Raw genomic sequence first — 22,577 nt, forward strand, 5'->3', positions numbered from 1 at the left:
ATTTTAGTGAATAATTTTTAAACGCCGCACTACCCCTTTAATGTGATGAAATAAACATTTTAGCATCTTGGTGACGTTATATGACACAAAAAAGCAAAGGGAAGCAATAACCGAGTATTAAAGGGGGATTCCACTAAAGAAATTATTTGCAATATTTAATAGTACCTAAAAAGTTAAATATTTATGCAATTGGATGTTATTATGGCCTCTGCACCATTTTTGATCTTTTTTAGGTGTCTCACCCCATGTCAGCACAAAAATGCTGTTACACTGAGACTTCTCTGTCTTGTTTACAAGACAAGGTCACATGTCCTCTGTCTCTGTTTTGGGCTGGGTTGTGTAAATATTTACTGCTGCTAACCCAGCCCACTGCAGACACACAGGACAGTATAGACATGTCTGCAGTGTGAGGGGTGACAGGAGATACATTTCCCCAGCACAGCAGCCCCTGTGCACAGATGGATGAGGGAGGGAATTGGAGAGAGGTGAATGCAGGGAGGAAACAGCAATGCATGAGGGAGGTAATGAGAGAGGGAGGGAGAACGCAGGGGAGGAAACAGCAATGGATCCGGGAGAGAGGGAGAAATTATGACAGGAGGGGGAGGGAGACATAGGAGGTGTGGTGCATGCTGGGAGTTGGAGTCTCCTGGCCAGGGCCATATTAAAAAGCATGACAGAATTTTAAAAACTTTGATATGGAGAACAAAAGCATGCAGAATTGCAAGAATAGTGTCAAAACGCCCAGGGGACACAGTACAGTGAGTTTTTTAAACTGCATTGGGTGGAATACCCCTTTTAAGCAACTAATATTGCTAATAATAAGACCAATTGATCAATTTATTTGTAAATGGACCCTTATTTTACTTATTGCTACCTTTACATTTGTACATTTTATTTGTTGTTTTAGTGGTTGAATGAAGAGAAACTTATTCAGAGATTAATAGATCTTATCCAGTGCAGTCAGGATGAAGATGTGAGTATTGATATTGCAAAGTAGCTATAAAAATATGAGAGTTTAAATAGAATTGTTGTCAGAAAATATGCTATTGTTTAAATCAAGTTTTTATGTTAAGCATCTTTTTAAAAGTTTCTCCCCCACACATTTTCCGTTCCTCTGTATATATTATAAAGTAAAGTGATACTTCCTGCTCTATAGAGGTGACTTAACAGCAATCTCTTCCTTTTCACAGAAAAGATGATGATGAAACATGACACCAGTATATAGATAGGATCAGATCTTTGACAATAATTGATGCTCAGAGTTTAGACCCTCCCTAGACAATGACCTTTGCACAGGTCACAGGGCATTCTTTCGTAGAATAAGCATGGCCCCATTCAGTGTATGTGCCTATGCCCATTGGGCTTGCTGTAAAGCATATCTCTAAATGCTTTTAAAAGCAGCTTAGACAACATGACTGCCCACATAATGATGTATTGATGCCCTTTCAAGCTTTTAGGGGCACATTTCTAAAATGATGTAGAATGACGTAAATCCATGCAACATAAGGCCCCGTGCACACAGAGCAAGAGCGGCAAAATTGTCCCCCAGCCTCCGTGTCATAATGACACTCTATGGGAGGCTCGCGCGGTGCATCTCTTGGCGCTGAAGAATGAACATGTTTATTCTATAGTGCGGAAATGGAGCCGCGCGAGCCTCCCATAAAATGTCATTATGACACGGAGACTGGCGGCATTCCGTGGCAGACAATTCCACCGCGAAATCCTGCCGCTCTTGCTCTGTGTGCACGGGGGCCTATCCATTCTGACCTGAGAGTGTCAAAGGAGGTCATGATTTCATATTTCCAGACTCTTCTGTTTGTCTGACACCTGAAATGCCACATTAAAGGGGAATTATAAGTAGTTTAGACAAATCTAACCTGCTGATAGCGCCCTATTGCGCATGGTGCCATATGGCCATTGACTTTCATGCACACTATGGCCAGCAGGACAGGCACACAGTGTGTAAACAGCCTATTTTCTACAGACGTTGTTTGCGAACTGCGGATGAACAAAATAAACATGTTCATTATTTTATACAGCCGATGTAAAGAATGGCCGTAGTTGATGCACTGTGTGCACAACAACAGACATTGTTCTATTGAAATCTATATAACTTAATGCATTCGGAAACCTACAGTCGTTGTGACCCACTACGGTTGTAGGTTTCTGAATTCATTACACTGTGTGAACATAGCCTAAATCTGTCCAGTAAGGCCATTTGGAGCACTGCCAGCCTCGTGGAGCAGCGCTCTAGGGGCTCCATACGGCCTTACCGAAGAGAGTACTAAAGACATGCCTTCATCCTCAGCGCCCTGTGCACAAAAGGGAGCTATCAGCGGGTTAGATTCCTTCCCCTGTAATATCAAGACTTTCCTATCTGCAATGTTGTTGCCAGGGCCACAAGCAGTTCTGTCCTTTTAAGCCCCTATTGCACAGGGGAACAGAGAGGAGCAAACGAGCGCCGTCAGCTCTCTGCCGTCGTTATTACACGTGGCGGAAGCGAGTGGGTGAGTACAGCGGGGGCCTCCCCGGGTAATCACTTGATCGTTCATGTCGCCTTATCGTTGCCTTCCATACACAAGCCGATTATCGCCGATAATCGTTTGTATAATAGGGCCTTTAGGTTTTATTGTGTGACGATGAGACTTAATTTTTTCTTGAGTCTCTGCACTGTTTTATCTACAAAGAGACCCCCCAGTATGACGTTTAGTACACAAAATTAAATAGACTACATTTGGGGTGATGTAGGTGAATATCTGGAAATATATATTTAAGGCGCTGGTCTTTCTGTAATATTGGGTGTCATTTTCATGCAGCTTCCCTCAGTGAATCTGGATGTGGGTTGTAGGTGACTACCAGAGGTTTCCAGATTCAGATTTTTGTTTCTTGTTTGTTATGTAGGAGCTCACTTCCTGGGATTCTATTGGTTCTGGCAGTTTGGTTCAAAATCATTCTTGGGTGATATTCTTGATTCTGAAATGTTTTTTTTTTTTTAGACTACAATGGGGTTTGTGCCTATCTGCAGAGTCAGAACATATGATACCCGATGGTTTGACTCTGTTTGGGATGGAAAATGTCCCATACAGGGATGTCTTTGTCTTATTGCCCTGTATTGATAATGTGTCTGGAAAGCTTACAGAAGTTTAGTTTCAGGTTGATGATAGGATAGAACTGACTAAAATTTTAATTAAATATTTTTAGTTGTTGTTTGGATTCCAAGCAGACAATTAGGATATTGCGCATATAACAATTGTATGCTCCCCCGCTCCCGCTATCTTATTTTCCATTCCCAGCTGAATTTCCCTTGTGCTTCCAATAATGTCCCTGCAAAACTTCAAATCCACCCTATTCATATTCACTCTATTTTCAAATTTTACAAAGATTTGCTTATTATATATTACTAAAGTATCAGTGTATGCTGGTCCTGCATTTTGTGGTCTCTTCACTTTTCATTCCTTTTATTTTTTTAGAGGCAGTCGAATGCGTCCCAAACCCTATGTGATCTTATTCGCCTAAGTAGAGATCAGTGCAACCAGATGCAGGAGATACTGGAGACTGATCCTCTTCTGGTAACGCTTGAATCGTGAGTGCCATGCACCTCTTATCTAATTCAACAGAATTTGTTTAAGGGTGGGTTCACACATATAGGAATCACAGCGGATTTCACACTGCAAGTTCACAGCGAAATCTGCTGCGATTCCCACACTGTCAGTTTGAATAGGATTACATCTAGCTGCAAGTATGTAAATGGCGGCCCATTGAATACTTTACCCGTCCACGTTCCGGCTTGCTTCTGTGGCTCCCAGCATCCTGACCTCTCACTCAGCCAATCAGTGCACTGTCCTGCCGCAGCCACTGATTGGCTGAGTGGGATGTCAGGATGATGGGCACAACAGAAGCAAGGCAGAGCGCGGACTGGTAAAGAACTCACTGGGCCGCTGCAGGTTAAGGGGGACAATGTTTACATAAGTGCAACGAAATGAAAATCTGACTGCAAGTATGTGATCTTATTCATACTGACGGTAAGGGAATCGCAGCAGATTTTGCTGCAAACTTGCAGTGTGAAATTCGCTGCGATTTTGTTATGTGTGAACCCACCCTAAAGAGGTATTCCACTCAAAAATGACTTTTCACATGTTGTTGCCCATGGTGAGACTAACAATTCATTCAGTGCTTGTTATTATCTATTCCATGGGTCTCCAAACTGCGGCCCTCCAGCTGTTGTAAAACTACATTTCCCATCATGCCTGGACAGACAAATCCAAAGCTTTAGCTGTCCAGGCATGATGGGTGTTGTAGTTCCGCAACAGCTGGAGGGCCGCAGTTTGGAGACCCATGGTCTATTCAGTCTCCTTCTCACAGTTCTCAGCTGCTGCTTTCTGCTGAAGACAGAAACTCTGTGTGAGCTATTCTCTCCGTTTCCCCCTCCATTCTGAGACAGCTGATGTAAACAAGTCCCTATCTGTAACTTTGTAGTGCCAGGAGGGATAATCACAGTGAGTTCATCAGCAACTTGACCTCAGATTAACCCCTTCCAGCATTATTAAAGGCCCTATTCCACGGGCCGACGGAATCCTCGTTATCCGCTCGCTGCCGCTGCTATGGACGATGTCGGCTGATCATTGCCTTCTATTCCACGGGACGATTATCGGCCGAATACAGCCGATAATCATTCCGTGGAATAGAGCCTTAAGAAGCTACAAGGTTTTTTATAAAGCTGGCCAGGGACTTGTTTACATCAGCTGTCTCTGGGAGGGAGATGGGGAAGGGGGGACGGAGAGAAAAGTTCACACACGTTTTTTTGTGTCTTCAACAGAAAGAAGCTGCTCTAAACTTGATGGACATGTGTCTTTTTTCAACCATACTTACTATGCAAAACTAGTGACAGGAAACCGCTAACAATACATGTACATGATCATAAATTTGCTCATTTGTTATGACCATCAGCAGGCTGCTGTGTACCATGAAAATCAGCTATGATGTTAGATGTTTTTATTGAATTTTCAATAATAAAATTAAAATAACAAAAAAGATTGCAAACTCAGCAAAATCCATGACAACAGTTAACATAACCCACAGAAAGGAAAAGGCTCAAGGCTTACATGATTATAACAATAAGAATACTGTCCCCCCTTAACCACCCCCTCCTCTCATGCTCACAGAGTGACCCAGGGTGACTAGGCAATTTTCGATTTTTCAAGGGAGCTTCACAGGTCTGCCTTTAAGGGACTTGTCCAGGGAGCAGGAAAGGTCTTACTTTGCATGTTGTGCACATTGTGTGCAGGCTAAACTACGCCTACATACGATGTCCAATAGCTGCTCAATGTTGCTGGTATTGATGCAATGTCAGGCACTTATTGAAGATTATATGCAGGCCTAGAAGGGAGTTATCCTCAGAGAGCACATATGAAAATATATATGCCTATAAAAAAAAGTTTTCTATTTTTCTGAGAAAAAGTCTTAATCTTCTTTCCTTTATTCTGTAGTAGATTTTATTATTCTAAGTTTAGTGTTCCTTTACAGTGTAACTCCAGCGTTATGCGTCCACTGGAACTTACAGTCAGTGCTAGGAATTATGCCCAGGGATTTTTATGCCTAGGCCCTGTAATTTAAAGCTTGTGCCAAAAATGTGTAGAGTGTTATACGATTGCATCAGAAACTGTACCACCGCTTTTTGTGCAGCTGCATCTCTCTGCCCCAATGTGATGGTCAAATGGGGAGGTACATAGGTTTAACAATTTCATTTGGTTACAGAATAAGAATAATAGTATTTATTTATAAAATGCCAACATATTGCACAGAATAGTTTTTGGGGCACACAATCAGACATTATATACTTAATTATTAAAAAAAAGAAAAAAAAGAAAATTCAGCAATGGGGTTGATAATCAAAGGATGAAAGTGTTTTATTTGTTGAGTGGTCTTGCCATCATATTTAAAATTATTGATGGGATTGCTTTATGGAGATTTTTAGTTTTAGATTGTTAGCTGAATGTAGAGCCAAGGTAGTATAGTAGACAGACATGAGGAAGGAGATGTAGGGAGGCACAGCATTGTAGAGAGCTTAGTGGGTAAGTGTGGAGTCTAATACATATACCTTCATCAAGTTGTTGGTAATTTTACATTTTGTTTTTTTAAATGTAACAGCATGGTTTGTTTTGTACCTGTAGACAACAGTGTGTAGAGCAACTTTTGCACAACATGTTTAATGGAGAGCCATCTGAGAGCTGCATTGTGTGTGGGACTCAAATTTTGCTGACATTACTGGAAACTAGAAGACCAAGGTTTGTCAATCTATAAAGTCTACTGTAAAGCAAGCTTTTATTGATGTCAATCTTAGGCCCTGTTCACACTACGGAATCAGCGCTGAGATTCTGCACGGAACCCACCCCCCAAATCCCCCCACCCCCCCTCCTTCTCTGCACCGAATCCTGCCATCTATCAGTTTGAATAGGAGGGCTTGTGCGCCTCTGCTCTCCATGCCTCTCTGCTGAGAGAATTGACATGTACAGCATGGGGCATCTTAACAGCATTATGGGCCCCTGGGCAGGCTGTGAACTGGGCCACCTCCCCTTAACTAAACAGTGAACTCCCCCCCCCCCCCCCCTTAACCAGAGGCAACAACATGGGTCATACATAGCTAGAGAGGGGCAACAACATGGCTCATATATAATAGGGTCCCTGTATACTGTAATATACAGTACACTGTACACAGGGATACAACATGAATAGTGGCCAACATTTAAAATTTTATCTTACTTCAACTTTAGCGTTGGCAACAAGGGGTGTGGCTTATTGTGATTGGGGTCTGTCATGGGTGTGGTTTGCGGGGTGTGGTTTGTCATCAGTGTTTTTTTCCAGAACTTTCCAGTTAAATTTTACAATAAGAACAACACAGAATGAGCATTACACACCCCAGTATAAGGTCACCAGCACTAAATATAATATGAGTGGATTAGATACAGCAATGTGGTAGACCAGGGGTGGGGAACCTCCGGCCCGCGGGCCGCATCCGGCCCCTGAGACCTCCCGATGCGGCCCGCGGCCCGCAGCTCCCCTGTGATGCGCGCCGCTCTGGAGGAGGAAGGAGCCGGCATACACAGCATCTTCCGGTGTCTGTGACAGCTGCCGGACACAGGAGGATGCTGTCTATGCCGGCTTCTTCCCCAGCAGAGCGGCGCGTGTCTTCAGTCTCCTGCGGGCCGCGCGCGATGACGTCATTTCATCGCGCGCCGCCTGCAGGAGAAGACCGACACAGAGGACCTGGGACAGAAGAGGACCTGGACAGCGTGGGAGCGGAGGTAAGGTGAGAGGGATGTTTATTTTTTTATTTATTTGGGGGTTAACTAGGCTGCCAGGGACAAGACTGATGGGGGTGATAACTAGGCTACCAGAGACATGCCTGATGGGGGTGATAACTAGGCTACCAGGGACAAGACTGATGGGAGTGATAACTAGGCTACCAGGGACATGCCTGATGGGGGTGATAACTAGGCTACCAGGGACAAGACTGATGGGAGTGATAACTAGGCTACCAGGGACATGCCTGATGGGGGTGATAACTAGACTACAAGGGACATGCCTGATGGGGGTTAACTAGACTACCAGAGGCATCACTGGGGGGGTTAACTAGACTACAAGGGGCATCACTGGGGGTTAACTACAATAGCAGGGGCACTGGGGGAACAATACTTTGCCTTGCCCCATGTGCTGCAAACCCACGCTACTAACTGCCGCGCACAGTATGCGGCCCTCGAATGATTTTATTAATGCCCGACCGGCCCTCGACATGGAAAAGGTTCCCCACCCCTGTGGTAGACAATATCATACTGGGTAGGATTGATGGCCCTCCCATCATCATACTACTACCCGCTTTGTCATCCTTCTGCCCCTCCATCATCATACTACTACCCCTTTCATCATCCTGTCTCTTCATTATCATACCACTACCCCTTCATCATCCTGCTTCTCCATCATCCTACTACTATCCCGTTCATCATCCTCCTGCCCCTCTATTATCATCATACTACTACCCTCTTCATTATCTTATCCATCCATCATCTTACTACTACCCTCTTCATCCTCCTGCCCCTCCATCATCATCGTACTACTACCCTCTTCATTATCCTTTCCCTCCATCATCATACTACTATCCCCTTCACCCTCCTGCCTTTCCATCATCATCATCCTTCTGCCCCCTTCATCATCCTCCTGTCCCTTCATCATCATCATCATCATCATACTACTGCCCCCTCCATCATCTTCCTGCCCCTCCATCATCATCATCATACTACTACCCTCTTCAGCATCCTGTCCCTCCATCATCATACTACTTATACCACTAGTCTCACATCATTGTATACAAGTGACAGCTCTGATTACCAGTCTCCTAGTCTTGTATACCAGCCTCTCACACCTGTATGTATAGTTTATTTCTCCTTTTAGCATAATCCCCCTCATGTGGGGCGTCTCATTACCTGGCTCCTTGCAGCACACAGCCATCTTTAATTCCTTCAGGCTCTTCTAGCTGAGAGCAGAGTGATGTCTCTGCCAGGCCCTGTAGAGGGGGGAGAGAGCAGCCGCTAGTGGCTGGAGGTAGAATACACAGGCAATAAGTCAGCTGCTGCTGTATTCATCTACCTGCCTGTGCCTTTAACTTTGGCATCGTTCATCATAAGGCTGGCATGATAGAAACACACCTCTTTCTTCACTAAGTGTCCCAACAAAGTTTTATATTCCCTAATAAATATCTATATTTATTTTGATGATGCTGTAGGATGTTGACATAACTTAGGGGGCAGGGCTTGATCTCAGAGAGAAGATCCAGCCAAGCCTCCTAGTTTGAGATTCTGCTGTTGCTGTGCATCTTACTCTTTATTTTTTCTTTTTGTCTGCAGTGTGGATCCTTTATTGGATTCATTTCCTCAGGGATATGAGAGGCCGGGGGCAGTGGTCAGTAGCAGTGTTCTTCAGGGCATAGAATCACGTCTGAAGGACTTTCACCATCTGCTCCAACACCCTCCTAAGGTAAGTCCTTCTGCATACATGAATTAAAGAAGTATTGCCAGGTGGTCAGGAAGCTAAAAATAGCCGAACCAGGTGAGTTACTTAATTTGTACAAATCTCATTGATTTTAATGGGAAATGCTTAAACTGGGCAGGCTCATGAGATGCACTGTTTTTGTAATTTCTGGAGTTATGCAAGAAGTGTGGCTCGTGGGGCTACATTGCTTGGACAGCTTCCATTAAAGTCAATAGGAGTTTGACACAATTTGCTTTGGCTGTTCTCAGCTTCCCGGTGACCTCCAGGGCTGAAAACAGGCCAAAGGGGGCTAGGAAGTTGAGAAGATGAGATGGAAATAATCCTTTTCACAAGATGTTCACATTATTTTACGGTTCATGTTCAATGACTTTTAATATACATGAGATCCTGCTACAATCTTTATTATAGTTCAAAATAGTTGACACTTTTAGTTAGAATGAATCTATATAGAATAAAAAGCATGGTAGGAAGTATTTTGAACTGCAGCAAATCTTAGTTTTTTCTGGTGGACTACCACGCTACAGAGATGAATCGTGAGAACATTACTCTGGAACGTAAATCTGTTATTAAGTACACAGGGATACAAGTATCACCAGTGTTTTCAGTTTTTGATCATCTATATTTAGATCCTCTGCAGATGTTGAAGTTCAAGTTTAAAAGGGAGGCTTGGTAATAAACTGCCTTTAACTGTGGTGGGTTATGGATCTCCCAGTAGCTATATACAATACATATCTCCACTGTGTGGACACTGCTTCCGCTCATTTATAAGGTTAGTCATGTTTAGGGACCTGCAGGGGAATTACAAGAATGAGGTTAGAATATTTACAGAGGAGTAAGGATAGTAGTGGACTGGCAGTTTCAGATTAATGTACTTATTACATAGCAGCCAATTTACAACATCTCGGATGTTGTGACTTCAAGGGCCTTTTACATGGGCCAGTTATTGGCCAGGTGCATTGCTATAAACACTCCTTTGGCCCATATTTGGTCCCTCTTAAAATGACAGTGATCAGCTGAGGACCAGGAAAACGCCTGATCCTCGGCTGATCAAATCTTTTGGACTGCTTTAAAATGTATTGCTATTGGCTGCACATCTTCCTGTGTAAACTGACAGCACAGATATGTATATATCCATGCTGTCAGTTTCTAGATAACACTTGCAGTGCATACATACCTAACACACTGGTGTGTGATCCAAGATCCCGCTCTCCGTCTTTCTTGTCCTGTTGTCTAGCCACCGACAGTATCTTCAGGCCAGAGAGTAGGACGGAAGAACCAGAGAATGGGATGCCGCATCACATAGCAGCGCACTAGATATGTATGCACTTCTTGTGTGGTCTAGAAAGTGAAAACATGGATATATAATGCCTTTATTTGTTTAGCGCCAACTGATTCTGCAGCGCTTAACACAATCTGTCAGTTATGGTCCCTGTTCCCATTAGGGCTCACAATCCAAACTTGCCTATCTGTATGTTTTGGATGTAAGAGGAAACGAGTACCTGGAGGAAACCCACGCAAACACGTAGAGAAAATACAAACTCTTTGCATATCTGTGCTGTCAGTTTCCAGTTTGACAGATATGCTTTAACAATAGACAGAATATTTTACGTATGAGATGGTTCAGACACTTAGATGGGGAAAGGAAAGGGAGTAGGGCTGTTGCCTGTGTAGATAGTATGTGAAACCCCGATGGTTGCCATGTTCACATAGTGATTTTACAGAAAAATCCACCAAGGATTTGCAAGAAAATCCAAGACCAAAATGCAACACTGACCCATGACTAAACACTGCTGCAGATTTTCAGTTTGATATAACTGCGATCTGCATGCATATTAGAAAAATCTGCTTCAATAAATGAATTGTCTCTACCTCTATTTTTTTTCTGCAGCATAAATTTCAAATCCATTCCATTTGAACAGCATTGGGTGCCAATAAAATCAATTTCAGGCACAATTACCACACTGAAATCCCTATTTAAAAATACTCCATGTGAATATACCTCTTAATGCAACAGAGTTGTCTGTAAATCAATTTTATTATTTGCAGAATAGAAACAGCAATGTATTTAATAGGAAATTAAAGCATTATCATTAGGTTGTAAGATTTATACCTGTTTTATTGTAGCCTTAAAATGAAAGTTTGGAAAGATGTATTTCAGATTAAATATTTTATTTTTTAAACGCAGAGAGAATCTATCTTGACCACCATCGGTGTTTTGGAAGAACCTTTAGGAAATGCCCGTCTCCACACAACTCGCCTTCTTGCTGCATTGCTTCAAGCCAATACATCCAGTATTAACCAGGAGCTCTGCAGGCTTCGGACCATGGATCTGTTACTTGTAAGCTCTTCTGAATCTAAATGTATTGACGAGATAATAATATATGTTTTGAACAGGGTAGATACAATAAATGTGTGTATTAAATGTGAAAAAGGAATTGAAAACAGGGATTTCTTTACTACTGCCAAATGTCTTTTTTTGTCTAACCTTTTAAGCGGTGTAAATATGTTTATTGACCGTAGTTTGTGAATTTAAAATATTGTCCTGTACTGATGACACAGTTCACTTAAAGCGATTCTGTACCCACAATCTGACCCCCCAAACCACTTGTACCTTCGGATAGCTGCTTTTAATCCAAGATCTGTCCTGGGGTCCGTTCGGCAGGGGATGCAGTTATTGTCCTAAAAACAACTACTAATCTTGCAGCGCTGTGTCTAACAGCCGGGGCTTACATTTGTATATGCAATAGGCTGGCACACCCGCTCTGTCCTTCCTCCCTACCCTTCTCACCATTAGGAATGATCCAGGAACATTTACTGCTGTTTAAGCATTGCACAGGTGTATTAACGATCCAGCCCATGTTCATTATACACACAGGTGGGGAATAGGAAGCAATCTGCCTGGATCATTCCTAATGATGGTGAGGATGGGGAGGAAGGACAGAGAGGGTGTGCCAGCCTAATGCATATACAAATGTAAGCCCCGTCCGTTAGACACAGCGCTGCAGGATTAAAAGTTGTTTTTATGACAATAACTGCATCCCCTGCTGAACGGACCCCAGGACAGATCTTGGATTAAAAGCAGCTATCCGAAGGTACAAGTGGTTTGCGGGGTCAGATTGTGGGTACAGAGTCGCTTTAAACTTCAGAAATGTGTATAATTCCAGGCCATCTCTAAGTCGGCAAAAGCTTTTTTTATATCACCCATTATAGTTCCCTTGTCATTTGAAAAAACTTTTGACATGTCGTGATTGGTCGTTAGTCTTAGGGCCCTATTACACCAAAAGATGTCTGACAGATTATATGACAGATTTTTTCAGCCAAAGTCAGGAACAGACTATAAAGAGAGAACAGGTTGTAAAGATAAGACTGAGATTTCTCCTCTTTTCAATTCCATTCCTGGCTTTGGCTGAGAAAATCTGTCAGATAATCTGTCAGACATCTTTTGGTGTAATAGGGCCTTTAGTCTTTGGAGCCCATACTCTGGAGCAAGATTGGAAGAGCAGTGAGCAGCAGAATGAAACACTTACCTGCGCACTTCTCCTAGGTCATTCTAGCAATTGATGGGGGCCTGAACACCCAGACTCCGACTGATCAATACCTTTGCAATGTATCTGTGATTTGTCAAAATTTTTCTAATGACAAGGACACTATAAGACTTTACTTTGCAAGTAATAGTAAGTACTTGAATTTTTATTTCCATCTTTACTGCAGGACTTATTTTTTAGGTACACCTGGAATAACTTTTTACACATCCAGGTGGAGATGTGTATAGCAGCAATTCTTTCACACTCTCTGCAAAATGGAAAGAGTTATGGAGCTATGGAAGAGAAAACCAATTTGGAGGCCCCTAATGGAAACACGGAACATTCTGAGGCTTTAGTTCCTGAGCAAGAGGATCTTATGATTACACATGTAAGTCTCTATAACAATCCTAAAGATGCTCCTTGTTCGCTTTTTTGCATTATCTGGGTATCTTCAAAAATTTCACTTGAAAGCATTATAATGTTCTATCTTTTATTTATATTCAATTTCCATCACGGGCTAGTATGTTAGCCATCACATGTAGCAATGGATTTTCTACTGTTTGATCGTGTACACTTATAAGACCATAGGTTTCTTTACTGATGCATTGGATAAAACAGTTGATTTAGAACTTACAAATGCACATATATGGTAAATCAGATGTTAAAGTAGCAGTCCAAGTGCGGTAAAATGTTGTGTTTTTTTCATAGCATATTGGGGGCAGACTTGCAGACTTGCCGAACTGTTCGGGTTCAGCAACATTCTCCGAACCCAAACACTCTTAGTGGCTGGAGAAGTTGGTTGCCGCCTATAGCTGTATCCATGTTTTCCAGCACTCCTTAGGACCGCATCCAACTTATCCAGCCACCGGGATTTTAAGAATCTCATTCACAGTTAAGGGGTACTCCGAGCAAACGTAAAAAAACAGGGAGGGCAGGCGGTGGTGGGAACATACTGTAATAATGAAGTTATACTTAACTACTCTGGTGTCTCCGAAGCCCAGCACCACCACTCACTGTCACCCGCTGGTCTCCTGTATTTCCTGATCCTAAAACGTCACAGCCCCGCTCAGAAACCAGAAACGCCTGCTCGGCCAGTCAGTAACTGAGACAGGACACCTATCTAGTCACTGACTGAGGGGGTAGTTACTGTGTTGTCGTGACGACACAGAAACCAGGAGATACAGGAGACTGGAGGGTGACAGTGAGCCGTGATGCTGTGGCTATGAGCACCAGGGCAGGTAAGCATCACTTCATTATTATGTTCCCACCACACCCTGCCCTGCCTGTTTTTTTTTTTAAGTTTGCCTGGAGTTCACCTTTTAACAACTGATATAAATGCAATTTTTTATAATTTAAAAAAAATAAAATAATCAGCACAAAAAACTAAATCTGAAAACGGCTCTCAAAGTAAAACATACATATAAACACACTCAATGTCGGACTGGGGTACCTGGGGCCCACCAGAGGAAATGATCCTGGGGGCCCACCAATGAAGAACCAGTCCAAAACTGAGCACACTATTGAGTTTTGTTTAACATATGTAGGGCTACTTTATGTAGAAATCCTGCTTGTTCTTTAAATGATCCTTCTCATTAGTTAAGAGGATTCTTTTACACTGGTCAACATAATCTTCTAAGGCTTCTCTTTGGATAGGCAGTCTTAGCTTTGCCAGTTTTTTTGCATCTACGTAGTTAAAACAACAGTATGTTTGTATCTGTTTCAGCTCTTTCAGGACTGCTGCTTGGTTCAACGAATTTTGGATGCATGGGAAACTAATGACAAGATCCAGTGAGTACTAGAGACTTAACATATGTGTGAAGCATACCTACATGACATAGTTTCCAGTGAAAATAAAAATTATTTATTGTGCCTGTAACTACAATATGGCCTTAAAGTGTAACTGTCATTTCAGGGTAATTTTTCTGAAAACATTAAATATCAACAGTACAAGCGATTTTAAGAAACTCTGTAATAGGTTTTATGTACTAAAAGAGTTCTTCTGTACTGAAAAAGCAATCTCCCAGCCTCCCCCCTCATATCAAATGAAGCAGGATTTCTGTGTCCATTATGTGGCTATGGAGAGGGGAGGGGCTGTTAGGAGTGACTGAGCACGGAGCAGTCCTGCACAGCACAACACCCTGCAATCTTCTCTCAGTAAGTTCATAGATAAGCACTGACCTTTCTGACCCCAGAATCCTGCGGTTTAGGTGCCCAGAGAGTCTACAAACAGCTGACCTTCATGTCACCTCTTCCTGCTCCCTCATCTCCCTCAGCCCCTCCCCCCTTCATAGGCTTACAAAGGAGAGAGCAGAGCCCGTCTTCACTGGCTTCTCTGTAATGAAGACGTGTTTGTCTGATAATGCACAGATAAGAAGTCGGGGGGAGGCTGGGAGATTGCTTCTTGAGTACAGAAGGAGGCTTTTTTGGCTGATGAAACCTATTACAGAGTTTCTTAAAATCGCTTATACTACTGATTTCTGCAATAAAAAAAAAAACATGACAGTTACGCTTTAACCTCTTAAGGACATAGGACGTACCGGTACGTCCTATGTCCTCATTAGCACTTCAAAGCGGGGCCGCGCGGCGGCCCCGCTTTGAAGTGCCGCGATCCCGGGTGCCGCGTGTAGCCCGGGACCGCCGCTATTAGCGGGCACGGTCCGATCGCCGTGCCCGCTAATTAGCTAATCGGAGGCAGCTGTCAACTTTGACAGCTGCCTCCGATTACCGGAGGCAACGTTTCCCTGGTGTCTAGTGGGGGAGATCGCTCCTCCGGGACCTTGTCCCGGAGGAGCGATCTCCGTTACTGATGCCGGCCGGGGACGCGTCCAAGATGGCGCCGTCCTCGGCTCGGCACTCGTTTGTTTCCGGCTGCAGCAGCCGAAAGCAAACGAGTGCCGATCTCATGGATCTCTGCAGCATATCTATGCTGCAGAGATCTCAATGAGAGATCACAGTGTATATACTAGAAGTCCCCCAGGGGGGCTTCTAGTATATGTGTAAAAAAAAAAAAAACGTGTTGTTAATAGTAAAAATCCCCCTCCCCTAATAAAAGTCTGAATCACCCCCCTTTCCCCAGGTTTTAAATAAAAGTAAACAAATAAATAAATAAATAAACATGTTTGGTATCGCCGCGTGCGTAATCGCCCGAACTATTAATTAATCACATTCCTGATCTCGTACGGTAAACGGCGTCAGCGCAAAAAAATCCCAAAGTGCAAAATTGCGCATTTTTGGTCGCATCAAATCCAGAAAAAATGTAATAAAAAGCGATCAAAAAGTCGTATATGCGCAATCAAGGTACCGATAGAAAGATCACATCATGGCGCAAAAAATGACACCTCGCACAGCCCCATAGACCAAAGGATAAAAGCGCTATAAGCCTGGGAATGGAGCGATTTTAAGGAATGTATATTGGTTAACAACGGTTTGAATTTTTTACAGGCCATCAGATACAATATAAGTTATACATGTTATATATCGTTTTAATCGTAACGACTTGAGGAACATGCATAACAAGTCAGTTTTACCCCAGGGCGAATGGCGTAAAAACACATTTCCCCCAAATAAAAGAAATGCGTTTTTTTTTTCAATTTCACCACACTTTGAATTTTTTTCTGGTTTCGCAGTGTACTTTATGCAAAAATTCAGCCTGTAATTGCAAAGTACAATTAGTGACGCAAGAAATAAGGGGTCATGTGGGTTTCTAGGTGGAAAAATGCAAGTGCTATGACCTTTTAAACACAAGGAGGAAAAACCGAAAACGTAAAAACGAAAATGGGCCATGTCCTTAAAGGGTTAAGCATGCTTCTCTGTTGATGTGTGTATGTATTACTGGCATAAACCTTTTGTGTGTTTACACAAATAGTTTTTTTTATTTTTTTATGTTAACTCTGAGTTTATTAAAGTTTTCCAAAATTTTTAAACATACATACACAATCTGCATTGTACAAACAAAGTACACTCAAGCATAAAACAGAGAAGCTATGCGCTGATACAAAGACTTAAAGAGTAAGAAACACATAGAAAACAGTCAGCTTGATACAAATGGTGAGTCCAGGTTAAACAAATGAACACACACCTCGTCTGGACAAAAGCGAAGCCTCAGGAAAAAGAAAGCACTCAAGAAATATCATGAGCTCTCAGCACCAACTAGCGAGTCAGAGCCTGGACCCCTTGCTAGGGAAAAATAGGACACACACAAGACAACACATTTATGACGAAACGTGAAACGAACGTACTTAAGACCAAATACACTTTAACGAGACCGGGTAAAGGGAAGGGTAGGGGGGAAGGGTACACAAATAGTTTTTCTGTTGTCCTATGAACTGAGGGACTGATTGCATTTCCCTGCTTGTGTGTATATTGATTGTTTTGAGACATTATCTTGTAAGTGATGTTTATACTGTGTTTCTTTGTATGCAGGGCTGAGGGAGGAATGAGGAGGGGAAATATGGGTCACTTAACTCGTATTGCCAATGCAGTTGTACAGAATATGGAGAAGGGACCTATTCAAGTACAGATCAGTGACTTTATTACAGGTAATATCCTTAAACTGTTATCCTCATTCATTATGGCACGTTTATAGTTTACATCCTGCAATAATAATCTGTCTGTACAGAGCAGACATCAGAACATCAATAACATTTCTCCTAATAACTATTATACACGTGGCACAATGTTTTTTTTGTGAAGCCCAGAGGACCTGTTTTTTTATTAAACAATACTCATGCTAGAAAGCCACATACTTATTTATTACAGAGGATCATCTCTACTCACTGTCGTCCCGGGCATCATATCTTTAGGTTGTATTTCAGACATGGGATATTGGCGTCCATATAATTGTTTGCACATATATGCATTTTATCTGGTCACCACAGGCATTATGAATGCAGGTTATTGATGTATTTTTCTGCACTCGGGCAGCTCATAGTGGCATATTGTGCCCTATAACAGTGCTGTCACACATCCCTTACCAAGGGTTTGTAAAAATGTGATTTATTATTATTATTATTTTTTTTTTTTTAATTTTGTAGCCAGTTTCAATAAAGCTTAATATATATGGGTGTGCATTCTGATTTGTGCTCAGCTTTCTCTCTTCACTTGTTTAGTACTACTTCTTTGACACACAGGTGCACCCCTTCACTTCTTATTTTATTTATTTAGGGGTGCCCACCAAATTTCATTATGTTTAAAATTATTAAAGGGGTACTCCAATTTATTTTTAAACTTTACTGCAGCCTGCTACCTTTACAGCCTGCTGTAAAGTAACAAATTACTGAATACGTTTTCAGTTTCTGTGTTGGCGCTTCAGTCCGCCTTGTGCCTCTGTTTACTTACCTTGATGACACAACTTCCAACTGTTGTGCATGTATTCTGAATCCAGAGCAGCCAGTCAATGAGACTGTAGTGGGTTAAAAATGTCATCAACAGATCAGGGAGATCGTTTCATCAGGGAAAGAAAACAGAGGGGCGGACTGGCACTGGCACAGGACAAGGAAATGTTGTTTACTGTACACCACTAGCAGGCTTTTTAAAATAAATTTGAGTACTCCTTTAAGCATATAAGTACAGAGTATCAATGCAAAAAACATTTAGTGACATTGAATGTTATGTCGAATGTTACACTGCTCTCTATTTCTCTGTCTCTCTAGAGCTCCCAGAGGACTGTAGGGGGAGGTGGGAAACGTTTGTTGAAGAGACATTGACTGAAACAAACCGAAGAAACACTGTGGACTTGGTAAAGTTATCTTCATATTCTTGTCTAATTAGTATACTTTATTGTGTCCTACATTCAAAAAGAAGAAGAAGAAAGAAAAATCTATTTATGTATCTGAAAATATGAATAAATGAAACTGAAAACTGCACTGGCATATAGCATGATTATACATACATATATATATATATATATATATATATATATATATATATGTATAATCATGATATGTGCCAGTGCAGTTTTCAGTTATTTATATATTTACTTGGTGTATCTTTCAATTTTCAGGTAAACACCCATCATCTACGCTCTTCCAGTGAAGATGAAGACATTGACAGTGCTTTTCCCAATGAATTGTCTGTGCAGCAAGTGAGTTGTTCAGCTGGTGAATATTTGTGGGTTCAATATGGAAGACGTTAATGCATTTCTTATGGGTTTGCCTTTTTGTGTGTCTTTTGTGTGCTTAGAATCTTTAGTGGCTTATCAACATTAATGTTTCTTGTTCCTTTGTATGCCTATTAATCTGCTGTATGTTTGATGCTCACATCTGAATTTCAGGCCTTTTCAGACTACCAAGTTCAACAGATGACGTCTAACTTTGTTGACCAGTTTGGTTTTAATGATGAAGAATTTGCAGAGCAGGAAGACAACATTAAGTAAATTACCTCCTTTTTATCCTATATTGTGTACTTTTTCAGTTAAGGTCTAGAGACGAGCGAACCGGGTTCGGGTTTGAGTCCATCCGAACCCGAACTTTCGGCATTTGATTAGCAGGGGCTGCTGAACTTGGATAAAGCTCTAAGGTTGTCTGGAAAACATGGATACAGCCAATGACTATATCCATGTTTTCCACATAGCCTTAGAGTACTATTTCACGGGCCGAGGAGGGCCCGATCAACGATGTAAACGAGCGCCGATCTGCTAGATCGCCGCTTGTTTACTGGGCCTATTCCACGGCCCGATGATCGTTGAGCGAGGGCTGCAGGGACATCGTTACCGACGTCCTTGCAGCATACATTCGGCCCGATTCGGCCGATTATCGCTCAGTGAAATAGAACGATCAGCCGATGATCGTGTCATCGGCTGATCGTTCATTTAGGGCCAGACCTAAAATCATCGTTCCCCCACCGCACATCGCTACGGTTGAATAGCGGTGCACGGCGGGCAACCAACGACTTGAGAACCACAGCATACATTACCTGCAGGGCTTCTCCTCCGCTCCGTCTTCCTCTGGCTTCAGAATAGCCTGTCAGCTGAGGGGGTCCCGGCCTGTGATTGGCTGAGCGCTCCGTCAGCTGACAGGCCATTCTGAGGCTAAAGCGCCCGGGACCCGGGGAGGAAGACGGAGCGGAGGAGAAGCCCTGCAGGTAATGTATGCTGTGGTTCTCAAGTCGTCGGTCGCCCACCGTGCACCGCTATTCAACCGTAGCGATGTGCGGTGGGGGAACGATGATTTTAGGTCTGGTCCTAAATGAACGATCAGCCGATGACACAGTCATCGGCTGATCGTTCTCTCTATTTCACCGAGCGATAATCAGCCGAATGGGGCCGATTATCGTTACTGTGGAATAGGGCCCTTAGGGCTTTATCCAACTTCAGCAGCCACCGCTAATCAAATGCCGAAAGTTTGGGCTTGGATGGACTCGAACAAGCTCGAGGTTCGCTCATCTCTATTAAGGTCCTTTTAGACTGAACAATCTTTGGCCATCTGCGGCTGCAAATGGCCTGCATGCAATGATCTAGATGTAGTACTCACCCCTGCCCCTTAGAATTCTTTTTTCGACCCGGAGGCTGAAGTGGAGTGCAAGGAGGAAAGAAAAGTACTGCTTTTTCTCCTCCTGGAAAACTCCTTTAAAGGGTCCTTTTACACAGCCTGAAATGTGGCCCCACAAGAACGCAAACGAGTACTGTTCAGTGAAATTGGTGCTCGTACACAACACAATTAATCGAGCGGCCAAACCGCACAAACAATCCCTGTATCTTTTGTGTGGCCATTTATCATCCACACATCCCCTGTTTACACAGGAAAGATGTGCGGCCAGTAAGCAATGATTTGTAGGTCTGCTCAAAAGTTGCGATCAGTCGATGAGAAGGCACCTTCAGCTGTTTGCTGACACCTTTGCACAGGCTGGCTGAATGAGTGTTTTTACCATCGCTTATTGCTGATAATCAGTCAGAGTAAAAGGGCCCTAAACCATACACATTATGGCTGGGTTCACACTACGTACATTTCAGGCAGTATTTGGTCCGCAAGTCAGGTCCTCATAGCAACCAAAACCAGGAGTGGATTGAAAACACAGAAAGGCTATGTTCACACAATGTTGAAATTGAGTGGATGGCCGCCATATAACGGTAAATAACGGCCATTATTTCAATACAACAGCCGTTGTTTTAAGGTAACAGAAAATATTTGCCATTAAATGATGGCCTTCCACTCAATTACAACATTATGTGAACAGCCTTTCTGTGTTTTCAATCCACTCCTGGTTTTGGTTGCTATACAGCCTCAAAAATACAGCCTCAAATATACGTAGTGTGAACCCAGCCTAAGGCTGGGTTCACACTATGTATATTTGAGGCTGTATTTAGTCCTCATGTCAGGTCCTCATAGCAACCAAAACCAGGAGTGGATTGAAAACACAGAAAGGATCTGTTCACATAATGTTGTAATTGAGTGGATGGCCGCCATATAACGGTAAATAACTTCCATTATTTCAATACAACAGCCGTTGTTTTAAAATAACAGCACATATTTGCCATTAAATGACGGCCATCCACTCAATTACAACATTATGTGAACAGAGCCTTTCTGTGTTTTCAATCCACTCCTTCTTTTGGTTGCTATACAGCCTCAAACATACAGCCTCAAATATACGTAGTGTGAACATAGCCTAAAGTCAGTTAAACTGCTTGATTTAAGTAGGATTAAGTAGTCAATCCCAATGAACAGCTGTTATGGGTCCTCCCAACTTTCCCCAAACAGAAGATCCTTTTGCTCAGAATACATCGTCAAATCAAACATGCATGTGTATTTCGACATTTTCAGGCATAAAGGCCCATTTCCCAAACCAAAAAAAAACAAAATAGCCCCTAAACACTAAGAGAATTTTCCATCAAACCGTAAATGCAGGAGGAGCTATGATCTATCCCTTCATAGCCACCAGACAATTATTTGTGTCTGATCTGTTGTTTCTAAAAATATATATATTTATCTGTAACAATACCACATTGAAACATTAGAAATAAGCTCTGTAAGGAAGATCTGAGTTTTCACTGTTGGTTTCTGCCATGGATTGTGCTGAAAATCCCTGTAGTATTTGCCTATTGGAGAACATAGCTTTATATCTGAATGCTTTCATAAACTATTTACCTCCTATGTTATGTTTGCAGCATGCAGATTCACACGATCCATCTAAATTTTCATGTATTATGCTTCTCAACACTCCTCATCTAAAACTTGTAATGAGACCATTTAATTTAGTAACTCTTTCCCTATGTTTTAGTGCTCCCTTTGATCGGATCACAGAGATTAATTTTAATCTAGAAGCTGAAGATGAAAATGTAAGTACCATGGAATCTTCATTTCTTATTTCTTTGCCATGCCCATTAAACATTTTCACATTTTTTGTAACAGAATTTGACTGCATGCACACGCTCCGTAGAGTACAGACGCTGGGAGTTCCCGATAAAGGCCCACAGCTTCACCCTCCGTAGCATCCGTGATCTACAGAGCGTTTGCTTGCAGCTTAACTTGAAATATTTCCTTCAGGACATATTTTTAATGAATAAACTCAACAAATCTCAATATTCTTTCTTTTGTGTTGTCACATTATACATGTGTTTCACAACGTCTAACAATGACTGCACACTAGGATTATCTTGGACCACCTCTGTATGTAAAGTACACCTCAGTATCAGTTTAAGCGTACGTTCACACTAACCGGATCCGCAGCGTATTTTCCGCAGCGGATCCGCAGCAGATTTCATTTAAATAACTGAACATAGCATCAAATCTGCACCATCAAATCTGCGGATCTGCTGCAGATCTGCTGCGGATCCTGTAGGTGTGAACACACCCTAAAGCACATAGCATCAACAAAACATAACTTCCACTTCAATACTACTAGTAGGTCAATACTCTATAGACCAACCTGAAGCAAAAGTGTACAGCACAGTAGGTCTTAACATCTATCTTACAGTGCAGTTGCTCACATATCGACACATTAATGTTCACTTTTTCTAATCAAGCATTGATCTATTTAAAAGATCACTAATTTATACAACCAATGAAATTAACA

At 42.3% G+C, this 22,577-nt stretch overlaps 1 protein-coding gene across 3 annotated transcripts in view; it reads left to right on the forward strand.

Annotated features, from left to right (window-relative positions):
* The window catches only part of PPP6R2 (protein phosphatase 6 regulatory subunit 2), a 65,078-nt gene that overhangs the window by 23,906 nt on the left and 18,595 nt on the right, over positions 1–22,577 (forward strand). For all 3 annotated transcript variants that reach the window (XM_069979609.1, XM_069979601.1, XM_069979617.1), the window contains exons 6-17: positions 908–973; positions 3,471–3,583; positions 6,171–6,284; positions 8,898–9,027; positions 11,228–11,380; positions 12,754–12,954; positions 14,290–14,354; positions 16,989–17,104; positions 18,218–18,303; positions 18,568–18,648; positions 18,838–18,935; positions 21,783–21,840. In XM_069979609.1, coding sequence (XP_069835710.1) covers positions 908–973; positions 3,471–3,583; positions 6,171–6,284; positions 8,898–9,027; positions 11,228–11,380; positions 12,754–12,954; positions 14,290–14,354; positions 16,989–17,104; positions 18,218–18,303; positions 18,568–18,648; positions 18,838–18,935; positions 21,783–21,840 — 1,281 coding nt within the window. The remainder of the gene's footprint in view (positions 1–907; positions 974–3,470; positions 3,584–6,170; positions 6,285–8,897; positions 9,028–11,227; positions 11,381–12,753; positions 12,955–14,289; positions 14,355–16,988; positions 17,105–18,217; positions 18,304–18,567; positions 18,649–18,837; positions 18,936–21,782; positions 21,841–22,577) is intronic.

This window comes from Dendropsophus ebraccatus, chromosome 1 (assembly GCF_027789765.1).
Source record: "Dendropsophus ebraccatus isolate aDenEbr1 chromosome 1, aDenEbr1.pat, whole genome shotgun sequence".
In the NCBI taxonomy this organism is placed as follows: domain Eukaryota; kingdom Metazoa; phylum Chordata; class Amphibia; order Anura; family Hylidae; genus Dendropsophus; species Dendropsophus ebraccatus.